Here is a 25,153-nt window from a genome sequence, read left to right as displayed (position 1 = left end):
AGGGCCTCCCCCTCTCTCCTCTCTCTCCACCCCCCCCTCTCTCTCTCCACCCCCCCTCTCTCTCTCTCCCTCTCCACCCCCCTCTCTCTCTCTCCACCCCCCTCTCTCTCTCTCTCTCTCTCTCTCCCCCCCCTCTCTCTCTCTCTTCTCTCTCCACCCCCCCCTCTCTCTCTCTCTCTCCACCCCCCCCCGCCTCTCTCTCTCCACCCCCCCACTCCTCTCTACCCCCCCACTCCTCTCTACCCCCCCACTCCTCTCTACCCCCCACTCCTCTCTCTCTCCCACCCCCCCCACTCCTCTCTCCCTCCATCCCCCTCCTCTCTCCTCCACCCCCCCCCTCTCTCCCTCCACCCCCCCCTCCTCTCCCCTCCACCCCCCCCTCCTCTCTCCCTCCACCCCCCTCTCTCCCTCCACCCCCCCCTCTCTCTCGCTCCACCCCCCCTCTCTCGCTCCACCCCCACCTCTCTCGCTCCACCCCCCCTCTCTCTCGCTCCACCCCCCCTCTCTCTCTGTCTCTCCACCCCCCCTCCTCTCTCTCTCTCCACCGCCCCCTCCTCTCTCTCTCTCCACCGCCCCCTCCTCTCTCTCTGTCTCTCCACCCCCCTCCTCTCTCTCTGTCTCTCCACCCCCCTCCTCTCTCTCTGTCTCTCCACCCCCCCTCCTCTCTCTCTGTCTCTCCACCCACCCCCCTCCCCACCCCCCCTCTCTCTCTCCACCCCCTCTCTCTCTCGCTCCATCCCCTCTCCTCTCGCTCCACACCCCCCCTCTCTCTCGCTCCACACCCCCCCTCTCTCTCGCTCCACCCCCCTCTCTCTCGCTCCACCCCCCCTCTCTCTCGCTCCACCCCCCCTCTCTCTCGCTCCACCCCCCCTCTCTCTCTCGCTCCACCCCCCCCTCTCTCTCGCGCTCCACCCCCCCCTCTCTCTCGCTCCACCCCCCCTCTCTCCCACCCCCCCCTCTCTCTCGCTCCCACCCCCCCCTCTCTCTCGCTCCACCCCCCCTCTCTCTCGCTCCACCCCCCCTCCCTCTCGCTCCACCCCCCTCTCTCTCGCTCCACCCCCCCCTCTCTCTCGCTCCACCCCCCTCTCTCTCGCTCCACCCCCCTCTCTCTCGCTCCACCCCCCCTCTCTCTCGCTCCAACCCCCCTCTCTCTCCCTCTCCAACCCTCTCTCTCTCTCTCGCTCTCTCCCCCCTCCTTCTCTCTCGCTCTCTCCCCCCTCCTTCTCTCTCGCTCTCCCCCCTCCTTCTCTCTCGCTCTTCCCCCCCCTCCTTCTCTCTCGCTCTCTCCCCCCTCCTTCTCTCTCGCTCTCTCCCCCCTCCTTCTCTCTCGCTCTCTCCCCCCTCCTTCTCTCTCGCTCTTCCCCCCCCCTTCTCTCTCGCTCTCTCCCCCCTCCTTCTCTCTTGCTCTCTCCTCCCTCCTTCTCTCTCGCTCTCTCCTCCCTCCTTCTCTCTCGCTCTCTCCTCCCTCCTTCTCTCTCGCCCTCTCCTCCCTCCTCCTCTCTCGCTCCCTCCTTCTCTCTCACTCTCTCCTCCCTCCTTCTTCTCTCTCTCATTCCTTCTCCCCCCTCCTTCTCTCTCTCTCTTTTTCCACCCCCCCCCCCCATCACCCCAATATGAACAGTAATATGACCAAATGGGAAGCATTTCATTCTGGAGGGCATAGCCTCACAATGGGAGAAAGTGGGGGTGGAGAAGAAGAGGTTTGACATGAGACTTCACTATCTGGTCCCAGACAGCATTGGTAGAGATGTGGTTGATGTTGTCAGAGCAACAAGTGCGACTCAGAAAAGAAACACGGAGGTTTTCAAGCTTCAAATATGGGCTAAGAAACAAAGATGAGCGCAACACGATTAGGCAATAGAAAAATCAATTCGATGTTTGGTAAGTCTCACTTGGTTATTAGCGCATAGTTAGGTTAATACTGTAATTTAACAGGGAAAAGTGAATTTCAAAGCCTTACGAGCCCAAACATCTACTCACCTTGAAGAGAGAGTAATCGCAGCCGGATATTAAATTACTGCAGAGCTGGATGTGATTGTAAAGGCTGCGAGACGGAGAAGAGAAAACAAAAATTAGTCAGAACACCGCATACAAAAATGTTGGTGGTGGCCCCGCGTAAAGATCACCAAATTGGGGAGAAATACTTTCCTCATTTCTACGCACTTGTCACATATGTACACAAGCCGATACCTCACTGATCGAGCTGGCCTGTGTGTGTATAATTCCTCGTGTGCAAGTTTCATCCCCACCACCGAAGACTAAACTTCGATATGTTCATGCGCATTTCTTGATTTAGTCTGCAAGTCATACTTGTCTCTTCCATTACTTATATTACCCATGGAATGCAAAGTTTCTCTCAAACAGATCGTCATCCAAACCAGGGAAGAATCACAGGAACAATTTCATTGAGAATTTTGCACCGCTGTCGTTTTCCCCACCATTGCCACTTTCTTAAAAGATGCAGTAAAGACACGGAGTAAATGAGAGTTAAACGAAACCATGAGAATGGAATTTCCCTGGTTGTGATGTTAGAAAGAGAACCAGAGGCAGAGGGGGATAATTCTAAGTTGGTGCTAACTGCATTCAAAGAATGAGGAGGACCCACACAAGGCTAAATCACAGATGTATAGAGGCTTCTTCATTTGTTGAAAAGTCAAAGCTTAACATACAAGGACACAGTGATTATCGCACAGGAGGAAACGTCACCGAGAGACGTTAAGAAATCAAAGCCACGTGCGTTCAGGTGAGTTTTCACTACTAATTTCCATAGGACATAAGTTTGGGTCTTGCCTATATTTGACATAAGAACAATGTCCCCTTTAATCTGCAGCTCCCGCGCAGACGGCTCACCGGCTTTTAAATAGGAAAAACCGTGCGTGCGCAATATTTTGAAGGGGCCGTGCACCTAAAGAAAAGTTCACGGGAACACTGACCAAGATCCAAGGCAACACCAGGAACACAGAACATCTTGTGTAAATTAAAAAACAGCTCCAGGACACTAAGTTCGTAAGCAAAACTGAATCGTCAAGAAGGGACCTTTGAAAGAAGTGCATCCTACATTTACATAGAATGATAACCAGAGCCAGATTCCATATCATTTTGTATTCTCTCTCTCTCTCTCATTCAATTTCCACATGAATAGTACACCAAAACAGTGGCATTCTGGGGACCTACATTTTTGGCTACCTCAGAGCATCTAATTGGCTCTTATACTGAGCTGCCGAGCCAATAATGCACAGCAACAGGAAATACACAAGTAAGTCAGCTTCTGTAAAGAGAGGGGACAGATTAACATTTTGGGTATGAAAGCTTTCTACAGAACATAGTGAAGGCTTACATCCCAAAATGAACCTATCTGGACTTGCTACAGATGCTGATGAACCTGCTGTATATTTCCAGCATTTATATTTTTAAAATCCCAACATTTGCAGTTTATTCCCTCAATGCACAGTCGGCTGCATACGGGATCATCTTCCTGCCTTGTGGATTGTCTCAAGAATTCAATTATATCTGGCCCGAAGTGGCCACGACACAACAATGAAGCATCCACTATGGAGGGCCCTGTTAAAGTAACCAAGAATGGACTGCAAGTCGCTGGGTGAAACACGAGGCTTTGAAAATGGTACTCGAAATCTCAAAAGGGCAATTGAGAGCTACTGCAACGGTAAATGATACAACATACTAAAGACTTGCATTTGCACTTGTATAGTGCCTTTCACGTTCATCGGACATCTCAAAGCGCTTTACAGCCAACTAAATACTTTTGAAGTGTTGTCACTGTTATGTGGAAAACGCAGCAGCCATCTTATGCACAACAAGCTCCACAAACAGCAATGTGACAGTGACCAGATAATCTGTTTTTGTTATGTTGATTGAGGGATAAATATTGGCCCCAGGACACCAGGGAGAACTCCCCTACTCTTCTTCGAAATAGTGCCGTGGGATCTTTTACGTCCACCCGAGGGGGCGGACGGAGCCTCGGTTTTACGTCTCATCCAAAAGACGACACCTCCGTCAGTGCAGCGTTCCCTCAGCGCTGCACTGGAGTGTCAGCCTAGATTACACAGGATATACGATACAGAAACAGGCCATTCCACCCAACCAGTCCATGCCGGCGTTTATGCTCCATTTGAGCCTCCTCCCGTCTTTCCTCATCTAAATCTATCAGTGTAACCCTCTATTCCCTTCTCCCTCATATGCTTGTCTCTTAAATGCATCGATACTATTCACTTCAACCACTCCCTATGGTAGTCAGTTCCACATTCTCACCACTCTCTGGGTGAAGAATTATCTTCTGAATTCCCTACTGGATTTCTTGGTGACTATCTTATATTGATGGCCTCTAGTTATGCTCTTCCCCACAAGTGGAAACATTCTCTCTGTACCCACTCTATTGAAACCTTTCACAATTTTAAAGACCTCTATTAGGTCACCCCTCAGCATTCTTTTTTTCCAAGAGAAAAGAGACCCAGCCTGTTCATCCTTTCCTGATATGTATACCCTCGCATTTCTGATATCATCCTCATAAATCTTCTCTGCATCCTCTCCAGTATCCTTTTTATAATATGACAACCAGAACTGTACACAGTACTGTGGTCTAACTAAGGATCGATACAGGGCTAGCATGACTTCACTACTTTTCAATTCTATACCTCTAGAATTAAACCCTAGTGCTTGGTTTGCCTTTTTAATGGCGTTGCTAACCTGTGTCGCAACTTTGTGACTTGTTACAGGTATTTATACTCCGAGATCCCACCTAGACTCGCACGCCAAGTAATAAGTGACCTCCCCATTCTTCCTACCAAAATGTAATACCTCACGTTTATCTGCGTTGAGCTTCATTTGCCAATTATATGCCCATTCTGCAAGTTTATTAATGTCCGCCTGTAATTTGTTGCTGTCCTCCTCAGTATTGACCATCTACCCGCCCCCCCGGCCCCACCCACCCAATTTGGTGTCAACCACAAATATAGAAATTGTGTTTTTGATTACAAAGTCTAAACTGTTAATATAAATTGTGAGCAAAAGTGGTCCCAGCACTGATCCTTGTGGAACACCATTACCCACCTTCTGCCACTGTGAATTTACCTTTTAGCCTTACTCTCTGCTTTCTGTCTTGAAGCCTGCTAGCTATCCATTCTGCTCCTACTCCCCTGACTCCCGCATTCTCTGACCTTATTCATCAGTCTATTATGGAGTACCTTATCAAAGGCCATTTGTAAATCTAGATAAATTACATCTACTGCATTACCATTGTCTACTCTCTCTGTTACCACTTCAAAAAATTCAATGAGGTTGGTCAAACAAGACTTTATCTTTTGAAATCCATGCTGACTATTCATTATTGTATTTTTGGTTTCTAGATGTTCTATTTTCTCCTTTAGTAGAGATTCCATTATTTTTCCTACCTCTGATGTTAAGCTGATTGGTTTATAATTCGCTGGACATGTTCTATCCCCCATCTTAAATATAGGTATTACGTTAGCTACCTGCCAGTCCTCTGGTACTACACCTTTTCTAACAAATAATTAAATATGTGTAGTAATGCCTCTGCTATCTCTGGAGTAGATCTTGAACCCACAACCTTTTGACTCAGAAGGCGCGTGCGCTAATCTCTGAATCACAGTTGACACAATGAAATCAAATAAGGTGATTAGGAGGTTGATGGGGGATGAGTGGGGTGCATTCATCCCCAATGGCTCGCAGTCACAAAGAAGTGATGTCAAATAATTTCTCCCATGGTAACAGTCTGTTAATCATGCATGAATGGGCTATGCTGAACTAGTCCCAATAACTGGTAAGTTTGCTGCTTTTTAAACACGTCACAGAGGTCTGGAAAGAATATTATACAGGTTGAACCTCCTTTATCCGGCACCCTCGGTACCTGGCCTGTGCCGGATAAGGGATTTTGCCGGACGAGGGGAGGTTAGGTACAGGTACTGACCAAGGTGATATTGGGGCGGGCTGGCTGGCTGGCTTGGGAGTGCGGCAGAGAGATCGTGGGGGGGGGGGGGGGGGCCCGGTCAGGCCAGTGATTGCGGGAGTCGGCAGCGACGAAGGACTTCAATTTGTTCATGTCGGAGCAGCGGGAATGGTGCCGGAGGAAGGAGTCCCAGAGAAGGGAGGTTCAACCTGTATTTGTATGTCATTTGACTCAACAGGCCACGGTAGGCTATTTGAATTGAGGTTGAGAAATCTGCCAGTGTATGTTGCGTTGAGGAAGTCTATGAAGTCTATGAAGCTGTACAAAGCCCCCCTGAACACGGTGAAAGCTGCGGGAGTATATTGCTGAATCTTGGATTTTATCTGGGCGGTTTACTTCAGTTCCAAGATCTTGGATGGAGTCTGGACCCATCACCCTTGAAAGAAGAGTGAGGCAAAGTTGCCCACTCATTCTATTCCATGTCGTCAGTAATGCGTTGAATATATAACTGCAAGCACGAGCTCAGGATGTCTGCTCCAAACATTTAAAAGAATTGCGAGGGTTCTTTTCTCGCAGACCACGTGTTGCTGCCACAGTTTGCGATGGAATTTGCGTGCTCCATTTGCCATGGGTTGAACACCGGGATTTGGTGGTGCAGCAGGAGGCCCATCACTGTTCTGTGATGATAAGCTGTGCGGCTTTGACTAGTTAAATTCAAGCAGCGCCTCTCCACACCTAAAGCCATGGCACTTTCCAATCAGCTCCTCAATGTTTTGGTCTTGGGTAAACTAGGGAAGACTAACCAGCAGCGGGTAAATGGAAAATCCAACATATGTAGGTTTTTCAGTATCTTGGTTTGGAGACTCAAGCATCCTGACTGGGCCCCTCGCCACCAAACATCTAAATCAAGACCTCTAACTTTTCTGATTAATTCTGCCCTACCAAGGGGTAGATAGGATTACATTAAAAACACAGCACAGAAATAGGGCCATTCGGCCCAACCAGTCCATGCCGGAGTTTAGGTTTCACCCGAACCTCCTTGCATCCTTACTCATCAAATTGTCAGCATATCATCATAGGCAGCCCCTCGGAATTGAGGAAGACTTGCTTCCACTCTTAAAATGGGTCCTTAGGTGGTTGAACAGTCCAATACGAGAGCCACAGTCCTGGTCACAGGTGGGACAGATAGTCGTTGAGGGAAAGGGTGGGTGGGGAGTTTGGTTGCCGCACGCTCCTTCTGCTGCCTGCGCTTGGTTTCTGCATGCTCACTGCGATGAGACTCGAGGTGCTCAGTGCCCTACCGGATGCACTTCCTCCACTTAGGAGGGTCTTTGGCCAGCGACACCCAGGTGTCGGTGGGGATGGCGCACTTTATCAGGGAGGCTTTGAGGGTGTCCCTGTAATGTTTCCTCTGCCCACCTTTGGTTCGTTTGCCGTGAAGGAGTTCCGAGTAGAGCGCTTGCTTTGGGAATCTCATGTCTGGCATGTGAACAATATGGCCTGCCCAGCGGAGCTGATCAAGTGTGGTCAGTGCTTCAATGCTGGGGATGTTGGCCTGGTTGAGGACGTTAATGTTGCTGCATCTATCCTCCCAGGGGATTTGTAGATCTTGCGAAGACATCGTTGGTGGTATTTCTCCAGCAACTTGAGGTGTCTACTGTACATGGTACTTGTCTCTGAGCCATACAGGAGGGCGGGTATTACTACAGCCCTGTAGACCATGAGCTTGGTGACAGATTTTAGAGCCTGGTCTTCAAACACTCTTTCCTCAGGCGGCCGAAGGCTGCACTGGTCAGCATAACCCTCATTCTCTCTCATGTGCTTATCTAGCTAGCTTCCCCTTTAATGCATCTATCCTATTGGCCCCAACAACTCAGTGTGGCAGCTAATGTGATCTACTGAACTATCCAACTTGTTATTCAGTGATAGATAGCCTTTCATAAAACCTCATCTTCAAAAGAAACACTGCCTGGATTGACAAAAGTCTTTCACTCCATTTACATAAAAGGATGTTGCTTGTTCACACAAAGTCATACTTCCTTTCAGCAGAAAAAAAGCAAAGCGGCAGATGACACTGTGATTGGCACTGTGATTTTGAAACATAAGACAAATGAGTATTGGACACAAGTAGAGGAAATAAACACAACAGCCTCAGAACTGGCACATCTGCCTGCCAAAAATGAGGGCGAGTCTGAAGAACGCGTACAGTTCACTAATCTTCAAAGCTAAGATGAGAGCTATTAATGTATTTGAAAGAAACTGAAGCCCAGACCCCAGAGGGGTTAGTCTTCTGTTAATTGAATGTTATTTTCCTGCTCAAAAACATTAAATAATAGCTTGAATTGCACAATTTAAATAAAACCACACAAGGGGCTTTATTTACTCAAAAAAAACAAAATTAACAGATAAATCAATTTGAATTAGGGAACTTTGAATTAAGAGTAAATTTATTCAGAAACAAATTGAAACCCTATACGGGAACAGACTGAAGCACAAAGGGTTGCACTTTCCAACATATTTATAAATGTAATGCGTTGCTCTGCCCAAGGCAAACAATAGGTAAGCGTACAAAGCAACGTGCACTTTCTGCAAGTTGCTATGTTGACCGATTTATGGTGACCGATTTATGGTGTTTGATCACGTGAATACCACATCTACATGGTGTGGATGAAAAGACCTGGGGAATAAACCCTACTCCATTTGGTGATAAAGTGGACAGTAATCATACTTTCAGTCCATACTCCCTCACTTTTGTGCAAATCCATACTCCAAACAGCCCAGAGTCATCTTGCAATCAATGAATCAGTCACATGGAGCCCTACTGAGCTTTGCTATCTAAGAAGTGCTAGAAACATAGAAACATAGAAAATAGTAAGAGACATAATCAGCATTGGGGTCAGCCACTAGACAAGATCTATGCACTCAGTGCAAACCTGTCAGAATTCTGCAGGGACCAACCTGTGCATGTATGGAGAGGTCAACAGGAGCAACTCTGCAACCTATGACTCCCCAGTGGCAGCAGAAAACAGACAAGATTTTCCATGTGGAATGACAACCTACAAACTTCTGTCTGCGGAGACTGAACTATTGATGTATGGCATTAGGGCAACTCTCCAATTAGCTTGTGTGTCAAAACAACATCCTCTTCAACGTGAAGCAGCAATTATACCCATAGTCCAATTTTTAAAATGAAGTATAAAACTACTGGTCAAGTTAGTGGCATTGTAAAGAGATTGCAGTGATTTTAAAAATATGTGCATATAAAATTGCATTTGTAAAATACGCCACATATAGTATCAATAAATTATGCTGAAGTAGATATACTGAATTATGTAATTCAGCACATATTGTCTTTTAAATGAAAATCTGATGGGTGACCTGTTGGGATTTTTCAGACAAGTACATAAGATTTTAATCTCAATATACAATTTAGAATTGAATACAAAGTGTAACTTAATCAACATTCATTTACACAACTTACAACAAAGGCGTCAATCATCTCAACAGACAGATGCAAAAGTATGAATTTCCTATTTAGCTCCCATTTTCATCTATTCTGGAAATGGCTTCATCAAAATTTAATGTCTTCGAAAGTCTTTGAGGATTCTGCCCTCCAAATAAAGTGGAATTGACCATTTGGGCCGAATGGCCTGTTTCTGTGCTGGAAATTCTCAAACCTCTGAGATGTACAGGGCAGTGTGATGTGACTGATATGCCTCCCTTCTTAGCAGCTGTCTCCCTCCACTGCACAGCTTGACTGAGATTGGGAACTTGGAAAGGGATTGATTGTAAAGAGTTTGCATTTCAATTGTTGATTACACCAAAATTGTGCTTTGTATAAACTTGGCTTTTGCTTTTGCATCCATTTTGGTGGAAGTTGCTTATCTTTGGCAGTCATTTTCCTTTTCTAAATGCTAAATGCCTGTGGCTGAGGAGCTCCTCCCGGAGTCACCGTGCGGATTTCATTCATCCCTTATGGGGCACAACGGACATGATTTTTACAGAAACTTCATGCTGCAGGAAAAATGCAGGGAACAGCAGCAGCCCTTATACATGACTTTCTTTGACCTTACAAAGGTCTTTGAGGGTCTATGGAGCGTCGTCCTCCTCCACTTTGGATTCCCCCAAAAGTTCGTCACCATCCTCCGCCTGCTCCACGTCGACGTGCAGGCCGTGATCCTTACCAACGGATCCATTACAGACCCAATCCACGTCCTGACCGGGGTCAAACAGGGCTGCGTCATCGCCCCAAACATCTTCTCAATTGCTCCACACGAGCCTCCTCCCACCCCTCTATCTCACCCTATCAGCATAACCTTCTATTTCTTTCTCCCTCGTGTGCTTATCCAGTTTCCCCTTAAATGCATCGATACTATCCGCCTCAACCACTCCCTGAGGCAGCGAGTTTCACATTCTCACTGCTCTCTGGGTAAAGAAGTTTCTCCTGAATTCCTTAGTGGATTTATTAGTGACTCTCTTATATTTCTGACACCCAAGTTTTCCACCACAAGTGGAAACATAAGAATTAGGAACAGGAGTAGGCCATCTAGCCCCTTGAGCCTGCTCCGCCATTCAACAAGATCATGGCTGATCTGGCCGTGGACTCAGCTCCACTTACCCGCCCGCTCCCCATAACCCTTAATTCCCTTATTGGTTAAAAATCTATCTATATGTGATTTGAATACATTCAATGAGCTAGCCTCAACTGCTTCCTTGGGCAGAGAATTCCACAGATTCACAACCATCTGGGAGAAGAAATTCCTTCTCAACTCGGTTTTAAACTGGCTCCCCGGTATTTTGAGGCTGTGCCCCCTAGTTCTAGTCTCCCCGACCAGTGGAAACAACCTCTCTGCCTCTATCTTGTCTATCCCCTTCATTATTTTAAATGTTTCTATAAGATCACCCCTCATCCTTATGAACTCCAATGAGTCAAGACCCAGTCTACTCAATCTATCATCATAAGGTAACCCCCTCATCTCCGGAATCATCCTAGTGAATCGTCTCTGTACAAAGCTAGTATATCCTTCCTTAAGTAAGGTGACCAAAACTGCACGCAGTACTCCAGGTGCGGCCTCACCAATACCATGTACAGTTGCAGCAGGACCTCCCTGCTTTTGTACTCCATCTCTCTCGCAATGAAGGCTCAACATTCCATTCGCCTTCCTGATTACCTTCTGCACCTGCAAACTAACTTTTTGGGATTGTAAATGTTGGTGTTTCCCCCAGATCGGGGGGCACGGTTTAATGTTTTTTCCGTTAACTCCCTAAAAGAGTTTCATGCACAAGGACCCCCAGGTCCCTCTGCACCGCAGCATGTTGTAATTTCTCCCCATTCAAATAATATTCCCTTTTACTGTTTTTTTTCCCCCAAGGTGGATGACCTCACATTGTATTCCATCCGCCAAACTTTAACCCATTCGCTTAACCTATCTAAATCTCTTTGCAGCCTCTCTGTGTCCTCTACACAACCCGCTTTCCCACTAATCTTGTGTGTCATCTGCAAATTTTGTTACACTACACTATGTCCCCTCTTCAAGGTCATCTATGTATATTGTAAACAGTTGTGGTCCCAGCACCGATCCCTGTGGCACACCATTAACCACCGATTTCCAACCCGAAAAGGACCCATTTATCCCGACTCTCTGCTTTCTGTTAGCCAGCCAATTCTCGATCCATGCTAATACATTTCCTCTGACTCCGCGTACCTTTATCTTCTGCAGTAACCTTTTGTGTGGCAGCTTATCGAATGCCTTTTGAAAATCTAAATACACCACATCCATCGGTACACCTCTATCCACCATGCTCGTTATATCCTCAAAGAATTCCAGTAAATTAGTTAAACATGATTTCCCCTTCATGAATTCATGTTGCGTCTGCTTGATTGCACTATTCCTATCTAGATGTCCCGCCATTTCTTCCTTAATGATAGCTTCAAGCATTTTCCCCACTACAGATGTTAAACTAACCGGCCTATAGTTACCTGCCTTTTGTCTGCCCCCTTTTTTAAACAGAGGCGTTACATTAGCTGCTTTCCAATCAGGTGGTACCTCCTCAGAGTCCAGAGAATTTTGGTAGATTATAACGAATGCATCTGCTATAACTTCCGCCATCTCTTTTAATACCCTGGGATGCATTTCATCAGGACCAGGGGACTTGTCTACCTTGAGTCCTTGAATCATCTCTACATCTACCCCATCAAACCCCTCCATAATTTTAAAGCTTTCCTTAGCCTTCTCTTTTCTAAAGAAAAGAGCTCCAGCCTGTTCAGCCTTTCCTGATAAATATAATCGCTCAGTTCTGGTATCATCCTTACACCTTCTCCAGTCCCTCTATATGCTTTTCATAATACGGAGACCAGAATTGTGCACAGTATTCCAAGTGTGGTCTAAGCGAGGTTCGATACATTTAACATTCAACGGCATTACCATCGCCGAATCGCCCACCATCAACATCCTGGGGAGCATCATTGACCAGAAACCTAAATGGACCAGCCACATAAATACTGTGGCTGCAAGAGCAGGTCAGAGGCTGGGTATTCTGCAGTGAGTGACTCACCTCCTGACTCCCCAAAGCCTTTCCACCATCTACAAGGCACAAGTCAGGAGTGTGCCGGAACATTCGCCACTTGCCTGGATGAGTTGCAGCTCCAACAACACTCAAGAAGCTCGACATCATCCAGGACAAAGCAGCCCGCTTGATTGGCACCCCATCCACCACCGGCACACTGTGGTTGCAGTGTGTACTGTCTACAAGATGCACTGCAGCAACTCGCCAAGGCTTCTTCAACAGCACCTCCCAAACCCGCGACCACTACCGCCTACAAGGACAAAGGCAGCAAGTGCATGGGAACACCACAACCTCCAAGTTACCCTCCAAGTCACACAGCATCCTGACTGGGAAATATATCGGCATTCCTTCATTCAAAATCCTGGAACTCCCTCACGAACAGTACTGTGGGAGTACTTTCGATACAAGAACTGCAGCGGTTCAAGAAGGCAGCTCACCACCACCTTCTTGAGGGAAATTAGGGATGGGCAATAAATACCGGCCATGTCAGCAACGCACCCATCCCACGAATGAATAAAAAAAGCTACTTTTCAGTTTATAATTTCATGTTTTTACTTACGCCCAAAAGTCTTCTACTGTATCAAATTTGGATATCAGGCGCAGATTTGCTTGCCAAGTTTTGTTTTTGTCATTTTTAAAGAACCAAAGTGCCCATCTAGAAGAGAAATTATAGAAGATTAGTATCTAAAAGTGTACAAATGCAACAAAGCCCAAAAACTTTCAAAAGCTATAAACTAAATTAAAGCGAGGAATGAGCTCGGGTGCAGTGGGACAGACACTGGTCTTTCAATTCTAGGATCTGGGCTAAAATCTAGGGCACTGGAACTGAAGTCTATTTTGGCTGTTGGCAGAAAGGTTCCTTCACAAGAGAAATTAGGGCATCCCTCAAACGCATTCTCCTTTTCCTCCCCACTGGAAAAAGAAGCGTGATTCTAGCACCAGTAATCTTGCTCAGAGGCAGCAAGACTCTTATTAAAAATGGAAAAGTTCCAACAAAGGTACAATCGATGATGTTCTTCTGAGGTCAGGGCTGAGGGCACATTGTATCTAACTTTATGCTCAAATTGAAAAATATTTTATCTGCAACAACCAACCTCCCTTACCTTGAACACAAAAAAAAAATCACAAAGGTGGGCAAAATCCTACAAGCAAACCATTTAAAAAAGAAAAACTGTAATAAAATGAACAGGGAAATAACTGTAAATACACTGTTGTTACATCTATCCTCATCAGTATGGAAAGCAATTCATAAGAACATAAGAATTAGGAGCAGGCGTCGGCCATTTGACCCCACGAGCCTGCTCCGCCATTCAAAGTAATCATGGCTGATCTCAATCCACTTGCCTGTACTATCCCACATCCCTTGATTCATTCTCAACTTGGCAGTAAGTTAGAATTTTCCACTCCTGGATAAGCTACATCTTAGTCACTTCCAACATTTCAGGGGATGTTAATTATAATTTGAAAAATACAAGTTTCAAAGAACAATTTGCATTGATGGAGGGGGGGGGGGGGGAAGGCTGGAGTTCTGGAACAGGTTGAGATTACACAATGACAATTAAAAAAGAAACATTTACATTTATATAGCGTCTTTCATGACCACAGGACTTCTTAAAGTGCTTTACAGCTAGTGAAGTACTTTTGAAGTGTGGTCACTGTTGAAATGTAGGAAACATAGCAGCCAATTTGCGCACAGCAAGCTCCCACAAGCAGCAATGTGATAATGGCCAGATAATCTGCTTTTTAGTCATGTTGATTTGAGGGATAAATATTGGCCGGGACACCAGGGATAACTCCCCTGCTCTTCAAAATAGTGCCATGGAATCTTTTACGTCCACTCGAGAGGGCAGACTGGGCCTCGGTTTAATGTCTCATCCGAAAAATGGCACCTCCGACAGTGCAGCGCTCCCTCAGCACTGCACTGGAGTGTCAACCTAGATTTTTGCGCTCAAGTCTCTGAAGTGGGACTTGAACTCACAACCTTCTGAATCAGAGGCGAGAGGGTTACCCACTGAGCCACGGTTGACACTGTAAATTAAAGATATGCACAAACACAGCAGCACAGTAAATTCCCCAGAAGAATAAATTTTCATACTGCCTTATCACTTCCTTAGGATATCTTTACAGCAAATTGGTTACTTTGAAATGAGTTCACTGTTATTAATGTAGGCAAATGAGGCAGCCAATTTGCACACAGTAAGGTTCCATGATCAGCACACCGCCAAATAATGCTGATGTTGGTTGAGGGGGGGGGGGGGGGGGGGAAATGTTGATCAGGACACTAAAATACGTCCCTGATCTAGTTTTAATAATGCCATAGGATCTTTTAGGTCCACTGGGCAGGGACCTTGGTTTTACGTCTCATCCAAAAGACGATACCTCCAACACTGTAGCATTCCCTCAGTACCACGGTGAGGTGCCAGCCTAGATTATGTTGCCAAGGGCCAGAGCAGGATGGAAGAAAATGTTCTCCACCTCCCTACTGGTATACTCATTAACAGCCACAAAGTCTGCTACATAGAGCCACCATCAAAGCCACTCCAAAAATATTCACAGGTGTCTAATGGGTGCTCAACTGCCCTTCTGCTATTTCTCTTTCTGCCCAAGACATGCAAAGTAATGCATATAACTTTATATAGATATTCATTTAAAAAATGTATCAAACATCAAGAATGGCCATAATTTTGGACTTTCGCAGTCAACATTTCTACTGTGCAATCTTGTGCGTGGTCCGAAATACTGACTTCCATATCTCGAACAATTGGGAACACCACAACGGTAGACTTAGGAGCCAAAGTAACAGACGCATGCACAATGTATTCATCTGAAATTCCCCTCTGCAATATTTTAGAGGATGCAATAATCCATTTTAAATATGTTGGAAATTACCAGTCTTGGTGTTGGATGGAACATATCATTTGAAGCTCAGTTCAGGCCACATCAGTTTTAGGGTTGGCTACATAAATCGTGTAACTGCAATTAATACAGGCCTGTGCCCTGGATCTAGTCACTCTTTTAAACACCCATAAAGTCATTACTTTAAAAAATAAACATTTGAAAAAGTGTGTGCTAGATTCAAAAGTCTTTATGAAAGCATTTGACAAATTATGTGTTGAGGAACGAAGAGCCATTGATAATTGGTTTCCGTGACGAGATGCAATTTATGACATTGTGTTCAGGGTGAAGAGTTTCCCAGCACTTTCTCACGAAGTCATTGCTCCTTTGAACCCAGTGAAAGATAATGATGCAGCAGCATTCTTCTCCATTACAGCAACTATATAAAAGCACATTTAATTGCATAAACCTACTAATAAATGGTTAGTGGCTGCAGTGACTCTTGTTAAATAAGCCAACGATACAACCCACCACAATGCTCAGAGTTGTTGCTTTACCTATTTTGTAGCGGATGCTTTATGTAGTGTTCAGGTTTCACAATTTCCTGACTTGCTGCCTCAGTTTTACCTTCTTCTTCTGAAGACTGGGGTTGTGTAGTGGTTTCCTGCAGAGAAAAAGATTATGGCCAGAAATTTTACAAACACACATTTAATAATCGGTGTTGGGCAAGAGTTACACGGCAGCAAATGGTTAATGATGTGCAGAGCACCAACGGAACACATGAGCAGCAAACGTAATACGTATCGCTCCTCCGACTGTCACCAGTAATGGTTGTTGGAACATTGAATGAGGACAGGATCAGGACCCACAGACGGACTGCCTATTGACTCTCAGTGTCTGGGTTCACACGTTTGGGTAAGTGCCGGAGAGCTCCCAATAAAACATGTGTCCCAACGGGAGATACGATTGTGAATGTTATTTCTTTTAAAAGCAGCATCTATTTTGGTTTCATAGCATTTGGAAACTGTCGTCATAATATGCTTTCACTGATGTCTGCACCAAGATTAACATTCAAAATCCACACAAAACTCTCTGGATGGTACAGTGAGTAAAGGTACACCCAATGTGGTGCGAAGCCATATATGTCTGATGGTCTCAGGTTTAATCCCTGGTGGATAATGAGTTCCCTGATCTCAGTTGGACAGCAGTTTCAGCTTTACATTTGGCTCTGTGCCTCCGGGCTAGGGGAAAAAGGAATTAAGCTTCAGCATCTCCTGTTAGAAATGACATGTAGGGAGCAACTGTTGCAGAATGGGGAAGGGGTGCGGGTGCAAGCGGAAGCTGTCGAGGACTTTATACAGGCTGACAGTTCAGGCTTTGGAAAATAAAGAAAGCCACCCTCCTTCTCCCGATCCAATATGGGGGACGAGTTTCAATGCTTCTGGACTTTTCCCAGGGGGAGGAAAGCTGGCTACAATACAAGAATACCTTGTGGATGGGGGCAGGGTGAAAAACGGGAGGCGGAAAAGGTGTTCAATCCACGAGACAATTCAAAACATAGATGTTTCAAACGCGGATACATAAGAAATAGGAGGAGTCGGCCAAGCGGCCATTTGAGCCTGCTCTGCCATTCAATCAGATCATGGCTAAACTTCGACATCAACACTTTCCCACCCTAACCCCATATCCCTCGATTCCAACGATGTATCAATCTCAATCTTGAATATACGCATCGACTGAGCATCCACAGCCCTCCGAATTCCAAAGATTCACAACCGTCTGAGTGAAGACCTCTCTCATCTCAGTGCCAAATGGCTGACCCCTTACCCGGAGACCCCTAGTTCTAGACTCTCCAGCCAGGGGAAACAGCCTCTCACAGCATTTACCCTGTCAAGCCCTCTAAGAATGTTATATAGTTCAAATGAGATCACCTCTCCTTCTTCTGAACTGCAGAGAATAAAATTGACATTTACCAGAACAGGTGTCATCAAATCAGAAAGGAGCCAAACCACAGGCTATTTATTTGCGCACAGTGGGAGAAAGTCATACCAGAAGAGAGCCCCATGTAGCTTGCAAGCTCATGGGACGCGCACCACCGGTTTCCATTGCAGCAAATTAGAATCTGAAGTGCCCGTTTGCAAGCTTCTGCGCGGGCAGTTGTTGCAAAGTTTGCACAGAGATTTTTTGTTTTGCTGTGGCTATTTCCTTACCCACTGACTGGGTACGGTGTGTACTGGCCAGTGCAGCAAAAACACTTTGCTCCCCTGTACGAGTCTCATCGAGAAGCAAGCAGTATTAGCCAAGTACCTCTTTGGAGCTTATAGTTGGGCACCTTCCATACCCAAACAGGTCTTCATAATAACAGGCTTCACCTTTTCACTTGGGGATACAAGAGGCGGTCATAGGCCGTGCTCAGCAATTCTCTCGCCTGCCACACTAACTGACAGCAGCATGCAGGATTGTCGGGAGCAGGGAGAGGGAAGGGAATTCAGGACTCAATATGCTGAGCGCAGCCAAAATGTTCACTAACAGAAACAAGCATTATATAGTAAATTTAGGCAGGGTTGCTAACTTATGCTGGGGCTGCCCTTTACTCAGCGATCTGGGTAGTCTGTTGCAAATAAATATAACTTTGCTAGATTATTGCCATACCATCGGCAGATAGCAATATTTTGCATCACAATTATCATTAGTTGTTGCTGTAGGAGGGGCAATGTTCCCGTTAATATGTTTTGGGTGCCCAGCTCCTTTAACGGGCTGCGCGGCCCATTCACATTCTCACGCACGCGCGTTTTTTCTGATTGTAAAGCCTGAAGTTGGTCTGCACGGGAGCTCCAGACACTTACTCGACCGCTTAAAGGGAACACTGAGGAAGGGGCGGGGAGGGGTGTGTTATTCAAGAGATTGAATATGTAAACTAGTTGTAATGGTTGTTCAGCCCAACTGCCTGGCTCTCTTCCACGGTTACATCCAAGCCAGGGTGTCCCTGGAGATGGAGCACACGGTGTCCACCGGTACGCTCGCGGCCTTCTGCAAGAGGTGGGCGCCGGAGGGACTGGAGTGCATCACCACCCCCGGCAACCAAATTTTAATTTGAACCACGTAATGTCTAAAGTTTAATTTGTTTAAGTTTGTCGGTTTTAGTGCCCTCCTCCCTTTAATCAGGGGACACTTAATTTAATGATTTATTGTTTTACAGGTGCAACTAAAAGTTGTAAACTAGTTGTGACTGCCATTTAGCCCGTTATTTAAACCTCCATCTACCTATACTCTACAAGTATGCAAGATTCCTGAACCTACCTTTTATTGCAACAGTAACTACATACATTTGGGATACTACAGAGACCACATTACAGTATCCATGGCTCAATATAATCAAGTCGTTAGCTATAAATCAAACAATACATAAAGCAGAGAACTTGCCGTGAAAAGGGAATGTGTAGAGCTAAATAGAAATTAATTTGTTCACTTTTTCATATTGGATTTAATTCGCTGCCATGTAGATACAGGGGGAAAAAAATCAAAATGGAAAGAAACAAGAATTTGTGGAGAAGCAAAATAAAAGTCTGTGTGGGTGGGTTTTGGGGAACTAATGGAAATAATTAGTTCCTGTTCCCCAAGAACATTTTAAAGCTACAGAAACAACTACGATACATGTGCTAATTGCAACAGGACAAATCCAGAGACCTTTTAATATCACCATTACTGCAAACCATGAGAAATAGACAATCAGGGGTAATGGAGTAATTCATACGACAACATGCATCCAGGGCCCCAAACACTTCTTCCAGGTGAAAACAATTTACCTGTACTTCTTTCAAGTTAGTATACTGTATTCGCTGCTCACGATTTGGTCTCCTCTACATCGAAAGCAAGTGCCAATTGGGTGACCGCTTTGTGGAGCGCCTCCGTTCAGTCCGTAAGCGTGACCCCGAGCTTCCGGTCACCTGTTACTTTAATTCCTCGCTCCACTACCACTCCGACATCCCCATCCTCCTACGATTTTCCAATGAAGCTCAACGCAAGCTTGAAGAACAGCACCTCATCTTTCATTTCGTCACTTTATAGCCTTCTGGACTCAACATAGAGTTCAACAATTTCAGATCTTGATCTTTGTCCATTTCTGGCTCCCTTCTTTCCCCCGCCGATCTTATGTTTTTTTTCCTCTTTGTCTCCAATGGCAGCTGGTCATTATTCCTCCATTCACACAATATCTAGACTAACCTTCGAACTTCTATCATTACCATTTCAATTCAGGCCATCATCCCTTTTGTCTCTTTAATCTCTCCAACCTTCCACCACCCCATCACAGACCTTCCCTTTTGTTTTTTTCTTCCCCTCTCCCTGTCAGTGCTCCTCAAGATCATCGACCTGAAATGTTAACTCTTGTTTTTCTCTCCACAGATGCTGCCTGACCTGCTGAAATTTCCAGCATTCTCTGTTTTTATTTCAGATTCCAGCATCTGCAGTATTTTGCTTTTGCATTTATATAGCACCTTTAACAAGGTAAAACATCCCACGGTGCTTCACAGGAGCGATATCAAACAAAATTTGACACTGAGCCACATAAGGAGATCCTAGGGCAGGTGACCAAAAGCTTGGTCAAAGAAATCGGTTCCATTGAGGACGTGTCTTCTGAACAGGTAAACGGGACATCAGCTTAACATATCATCCGAAAGACAGCAGCGCCAACAGTGCAGCACCCACTCGGTAGTATCACCGAGACTAGGTGCTCGAGTCTCTGGAGTGGGACTTGAACCAACAATCGTTTAACTCATTTGCAACAGCGTTACCACCGAGCCAAGATGTTCATGTTAAAACAATTGATTTTACATGAAAGCGAGAAAAAGGAGTACTGGATCTAACGAATCAAGAGCTTGAAGGGCTGTACCTCACCAAAACAATGTCCAGTACTGAGGAATCCCAAATATACGCAAAACTGCCAATTTCATTACCTGAATATATCTGCACATTTCCACTAGAAATAATCAGGAATGTTGAACAATGTTAAATTTACATTTATGAAAACCCCATATGTGTTTATAAACTTTCCAATTTGGCCCAACTTGTTAGCTTATCTAATGGGTGCTTGATATCTTTCCTGATAATGTGCACTCAGCAAATGCTGCACTTTAAAAGTAACTGTGCGTTTAAAGAAAATAGATTGGAGCTCCCAGCAGATTGCAATGCACAGCAAAATAATACAAAAGTCAGGCTAACTAGCTCGTGAACTTATTGTTCACAAAACAGTGACAGCCACAAGCATCATTTACAGTAAAGCAAGAGACCAAGGCCCCAATGGTACGGAACAACCTTATCATGTATGTGTAATAAAAGTACAAAATAATTATTTGCACATTGCAACAGCATTCATTACTTTTAATGGCTTTTTTCTTTGGCACTCACTATGCAGCTGGAATTTTATCAGAAATCACACAGTATCTTCAGAAAGGGAGTCCAACGTAAATTTAATTACTGCACAAAGATCGGGTTATATTTTCATATTTTGTGGGACATTTTATAGCCAATGATTGAGTTGTTTTGTATACAAATGTAGCAGCAAATTGACACAGCAAGATCCAACAAACAGAAAATGAGATACGTCACCAGTTCTCTTTTTTTGGGTGGTACTAAAATATTGGCCATGTTATTGGAAAAACTCCCTGCTCTTCTTCAAATGGGATTTTTTTTATATATCCACTGAACAGGCAGACAGGACCTCAGTTGCACTTCTCAACTCAATGATGGCACCTCCGATGATGCAACAACAAATGGGTACCAATGTTCTCTCTATTTCCCCACAGCTTAAAAGGAACATTGCTGGGTACAGCACTGACGTGTCAGTCTAAATTTTGTGCTCAAGGTCCTTGGGGTGGAGTTACAACCCACAACCTGACAACGGTAAGAATATGGAGGCAAGCTGACACTGATAAATAGGCTTGCGGTTCTTAGCTATCAAGACAAGCTCCTGGTGTCAGGGGTTTTTAAAAAAAGATAAAAGTGGACTGAGGAGATACATTTAAGGATATTTAAATGATGAAAGGGATAGATTTTGTCCTGTTTGATAGGTTATTTAAGATGTAAAAGTATGGGAGAATTAAATGGACATAATTATAAAATGCTTAAGAGTTAGGGGAGACACTAGGAAGTATTTCGGTCCAGAGAGTCGCAGCCCTCTGGAGCAGATTATCAAATGTGCAGTGAGTATGGATTTCTTGCAGCCCTTCAAGAGGAACTGGACAAGTTCCTGAGTCAAGAGGACACAAAGTTATGATAGGCTGTGAAATGGCTGCAAATAGAGACAACTCAAGTTACTGCAGGATTACTTTTAATTGCCTTAGAGGGTTGAGGAAGTTTATTTTCTCACTAAATTGGCTCTTGGCTGTTTCTGGGAATTTGCATGACTATAGGGTACAACTTGGCACTGAACAAGGCTGTGCCATTTCTGGATGGGGCAGGCTCGCTGAACCAGCTGATCTTTTTTCACCCCTTTTCAGGTTTGAATATTATTATAATACAACAGTCTCACAAACTAGAATACTCCTCCTCTCCAGCGGTATCCCCACTCCACCACCTATCGGACATTAAAGAATGATCAGCCGCCCTCACTATACTGATTCTGGAACTTGATATTTTTGCCTCACATGTACGGGTCAACAAAAACAAAGGAAAACTTGGAAGTACGATCTTGCTTGAACCTGCTCAATTTCAGTCATTTACAGTATAGCTCAAATATACACAAATCCATCATCATAGGCAGTCCCTCAAAACGAGAATGACTTGCTTCCACACCAAAAAAGGGTAAGTTCACAGGTGTTCCAATGAAGGACCTAATATTCCAGGTCCTGAACTACATCCTGAAGGGTGGAAGATGCCTGTGCGTGGATTTTTTTTAACATGGGGTGACCGTTGCACACCAGCCATCACATGGGCTTGACAGAGCTAGGTCTTGGTCCAGTGGCAAGGATTACCCAAGGCGACTGGAGACCTGCTCTGCTGCACGGACCTAGTGCACACACACATCGCAACGACACAAATCCATACTAGCAGCAAATTAGGCATTTGGAAACAAATCTTTGGATTGAGTTGGGGTGGTACAGATATGAAGTCACAGAAATATCAATGTGTTGCACAGTTCACAGATAAATCAAACTGTATTGAGAAATGAAATTGAGAACTGTGCACTTTGTAGTGTCTCTTCATACAGGGGAACTTAGTTACATAATTTCCCTCCATCTGCTTTCCCGAAGGTGCCAATTCATGCTGAGATATAGTTCCATAGATACCAGAGATCTAGAGTACGTCAGCAAAGTGACCATTCATCATGTGCCAGTCCAGACAGCAAGTACCAGCAGACCATTCAATTGTACTTTTGCATCGTAACTAACTAGAGCTGTTTTTGCCCTGGCCCCACATCAATACACTTGCAGTTTCACCATGAGTCACTGGATTAGCTATCAACAGTGGGCACATCAATTCATCTTTCCTCTCCCTCGCAAAGGACCTGGACACCAATTATTATACCTGCCCGCCATCCCAGATTCAAACTGACAGATCCTCAAATTACAAATAGCCTAGTAAAATTAATATTTTAAAATGGTAGAAGATACATTTTAACAGTTATGGGATTATTTTGTACAGGCGTTGCAACCCCAGTCTCTGCTCCTTTCAGCAATATTGCCTCCACTCAGGAACTGCAACATAACTCAGTTGCCCACGCCACTTTGAATTATACAGCCAATTTGCTAGGAGGGAAGAAAGTTACTGAATAGTATAAACAGAACCAGAAGTAAAACTTTGTTACTATATTATGCTGCCTACGTTCAAGTTTACACAGCTTTATTACCCTTTCAGTTACTTTTCTAATGCTTGGAATATCCACCATATGCCAGAGAGCAATCAGTGCTACTTAAATTGAGTGGGTCTTTCATAAAAATCATTTAGAAAGAATTGTCAATAAAATGCGAGTACAGTGATTGAATGCCGAGTCTCTACTGAATAAAATAATTATTTAGAGCATTTAAAAGCAGGATGCAAGATCAAAATCCCATTTAGTTCAGTTGTTTGACTGCTCACCCGCATCTGATGAGCGTAATAAAAGTAAGTGAAAGGTTAATAATCCAAGTGAACAGATATCATTTACCATCTGCTAGCCTGGATAGTTTCCCCATCAGCTGTCAATACTACACTGCAGCTGGCTGTTTGGAAATGCACAAGGCCTGAGAGAGGTACACCATTCCCAACGTGAGAAAGTTCCCACCGCCTATTTCAGCTGACAGTGACCGGCTAGAATGGAAACAAGGAAGAATCACTGGTGCAAATTGTGGAAGAGCTCTTTTCGGAATACAGTCCTGAACTTAAAATTATGATTTTATTTAAAAAATCTCAGGTTATATCATAGTCCTTAAATTCCCAATGTTAACTTCATTCAAGGAAAAAAAAACTCTCCCCATGATTTTATCTTTAAGCACTGTACAAAGTGATCCTGTCAATGATTTTGACTAACAAAAACTGACAACATTTTAAAAGAAAACAACGACAAACGAAACAGGGGGGGTGGTTGGGACGAATTGGGAACACGTCTCCCATATAATCGGTTAACGCAGCTTTTTTCTTTTCGTGTTTAAAATACATGGAAATGGTGAATAATGAAGAGGGTGACCCAAACACATACAAGCAGCCGGTGATGGGGAGAGACACCGTAACCATGGCGGGGAAACAACCTTCCTCTCCTTTTACTTTGTACAGTCACACCTGGAGTCACTGAATCGCCCAATTCTCACCAAAGGACAGCGACATTTAACTCGGTTTCTCTCTCTCTCTCTCTCCACAGATGTTGTCTGACCTGCTGAGCCTTCTCTAGTTTTATTTCAACCTCTCTGTGCGGTTCGCATTTCAATGAGCGAGGGAGGAGGTATTTTAAACCATCCTTTCCCACCAGGGGCCCCCCGCGCTTCCCTTTTGAGGCTTGAGGCCTGCCTACAGTCAGGCGCCATGCTGCCCGAGCCGGGCCCGCTGCCCTCATCGTGTGTGTGTGTGTGTGTGTGTGTTCAGTACACGTGGTAATGAAGCCGCTGAGGGTCTGTGACGGCCCATCAATCCCCCCCCCCTCTCAATGTGTCTCCCACCCTCTCTCAGACCCTCCCTCCCCGTGTGTGTGTGTGTGTGTGTGTGTGTGTGAGGGGGACGGTCTCCCGGCGGTGAGGTAAAGTCACTCACCGACTCCACGGCCGCCATCTTGTGTGTGACTGCAGCCGCTCTCCGAGCGCCGATTGAAGCGGCCCGGGTCACGTGGCGCCGGCCCCGGGCGGGAGCGCGCATGCCCAGCTCGGCCCGGCGCCACGTGACCCGGCCGGGGCGGCCCCTTTGTTTTCTTTTGAAGAGGCGCCAACGGCCGAGACAGGTCCCGGCCCCTTTGTCGCTGGCCCCGCCCCTCTCTGTATCTCTGACCCCGCCCCCTGCCTTTCTCTCTGGTCCCGCCCCGCTCTATCTTTGGTCACGCCCCCTCCCTTTAGCTCTGGCCCCGCCCCGTTGCTTTCTCTCTGGCACCGCCCCGCTCTATCTTTGGTCACGCCCCCTCCCTTTAACTCTGGCCCCGCCCCGTTGCTTTATCTCTGGTCCCGCCCCCTGCCTTTATCTCTGGCCACGCCCCTCCTTGCCTTTGTATCTGACCCCGCCCCCTCCTTTATCTCTGGTCCCGCCCCCTCCTCTTTACCTTTGGCCACGCCCCCTCCCTTTATCTTTGGTCACGCCCCCTGTCTTTATCTCTGGACCCGCCTCTGCCTTTATCTCTGGCCACGCCCCTCCCTGCCTTTGTATCTGACCCCG

General features: G+C 45.5%; 1 protein-coding gene across 1 annotated transcript in view; it reads right to left on the bottom strand.

The window, feature by feature from the left end:
• Positions 1–24,625, bottom strand: part of LOC139235048 (eukaryotic translation initiation factor 4E-like) — a 32,542-nt gene extending 7,917 nt beyond the window's left edge. Inside the window, exons 1-4 of the mRNA XM_070866168.1 lie at positions 24,545–24,625; positions 15,883–15,989; positions 13,050–13,145; positions 1,981–2,044 (exon numbers count right to left, since the gene is read on the bottom strand). Of these exons, the coding sequence (XP_070722269.1) occupies positions 1,981–2,044; positions 13,050–13,145; positions 15,883–15,989; positions 24,545–24,562 (285 nt within the window). The 5' untranslated portion in view covers positions 24,563–24,625. The remainder of the gene's footprint in view (positions 1–1,980; positions 2,045–13,049; positions 13,146–15,882; positions 15,990–24,544) is intronic.
• Between the last annotated feature and the right edge of the window lie 528 nt (positions 24,626–25,153).

The sequence above is a fragment of the Pristiophorus japonicus genome, chromosome 2, assembly GCF_044704955.1.
Source record: "Pristiophorus japonicus isolate sPriJap1 chromosome 2, sPriJap1.hap1, whole genome shotgun sequence".
NCBI classification, from domain to species: Eukaryota; Metazoa; Chordata; class Chondrichthyes; family Pristiophoridae; genus Pristiophorus; species Pristiophorus japonicus.
This window is presented reverse-complemented; position numbering and strand designations above follow the sequence as displayed.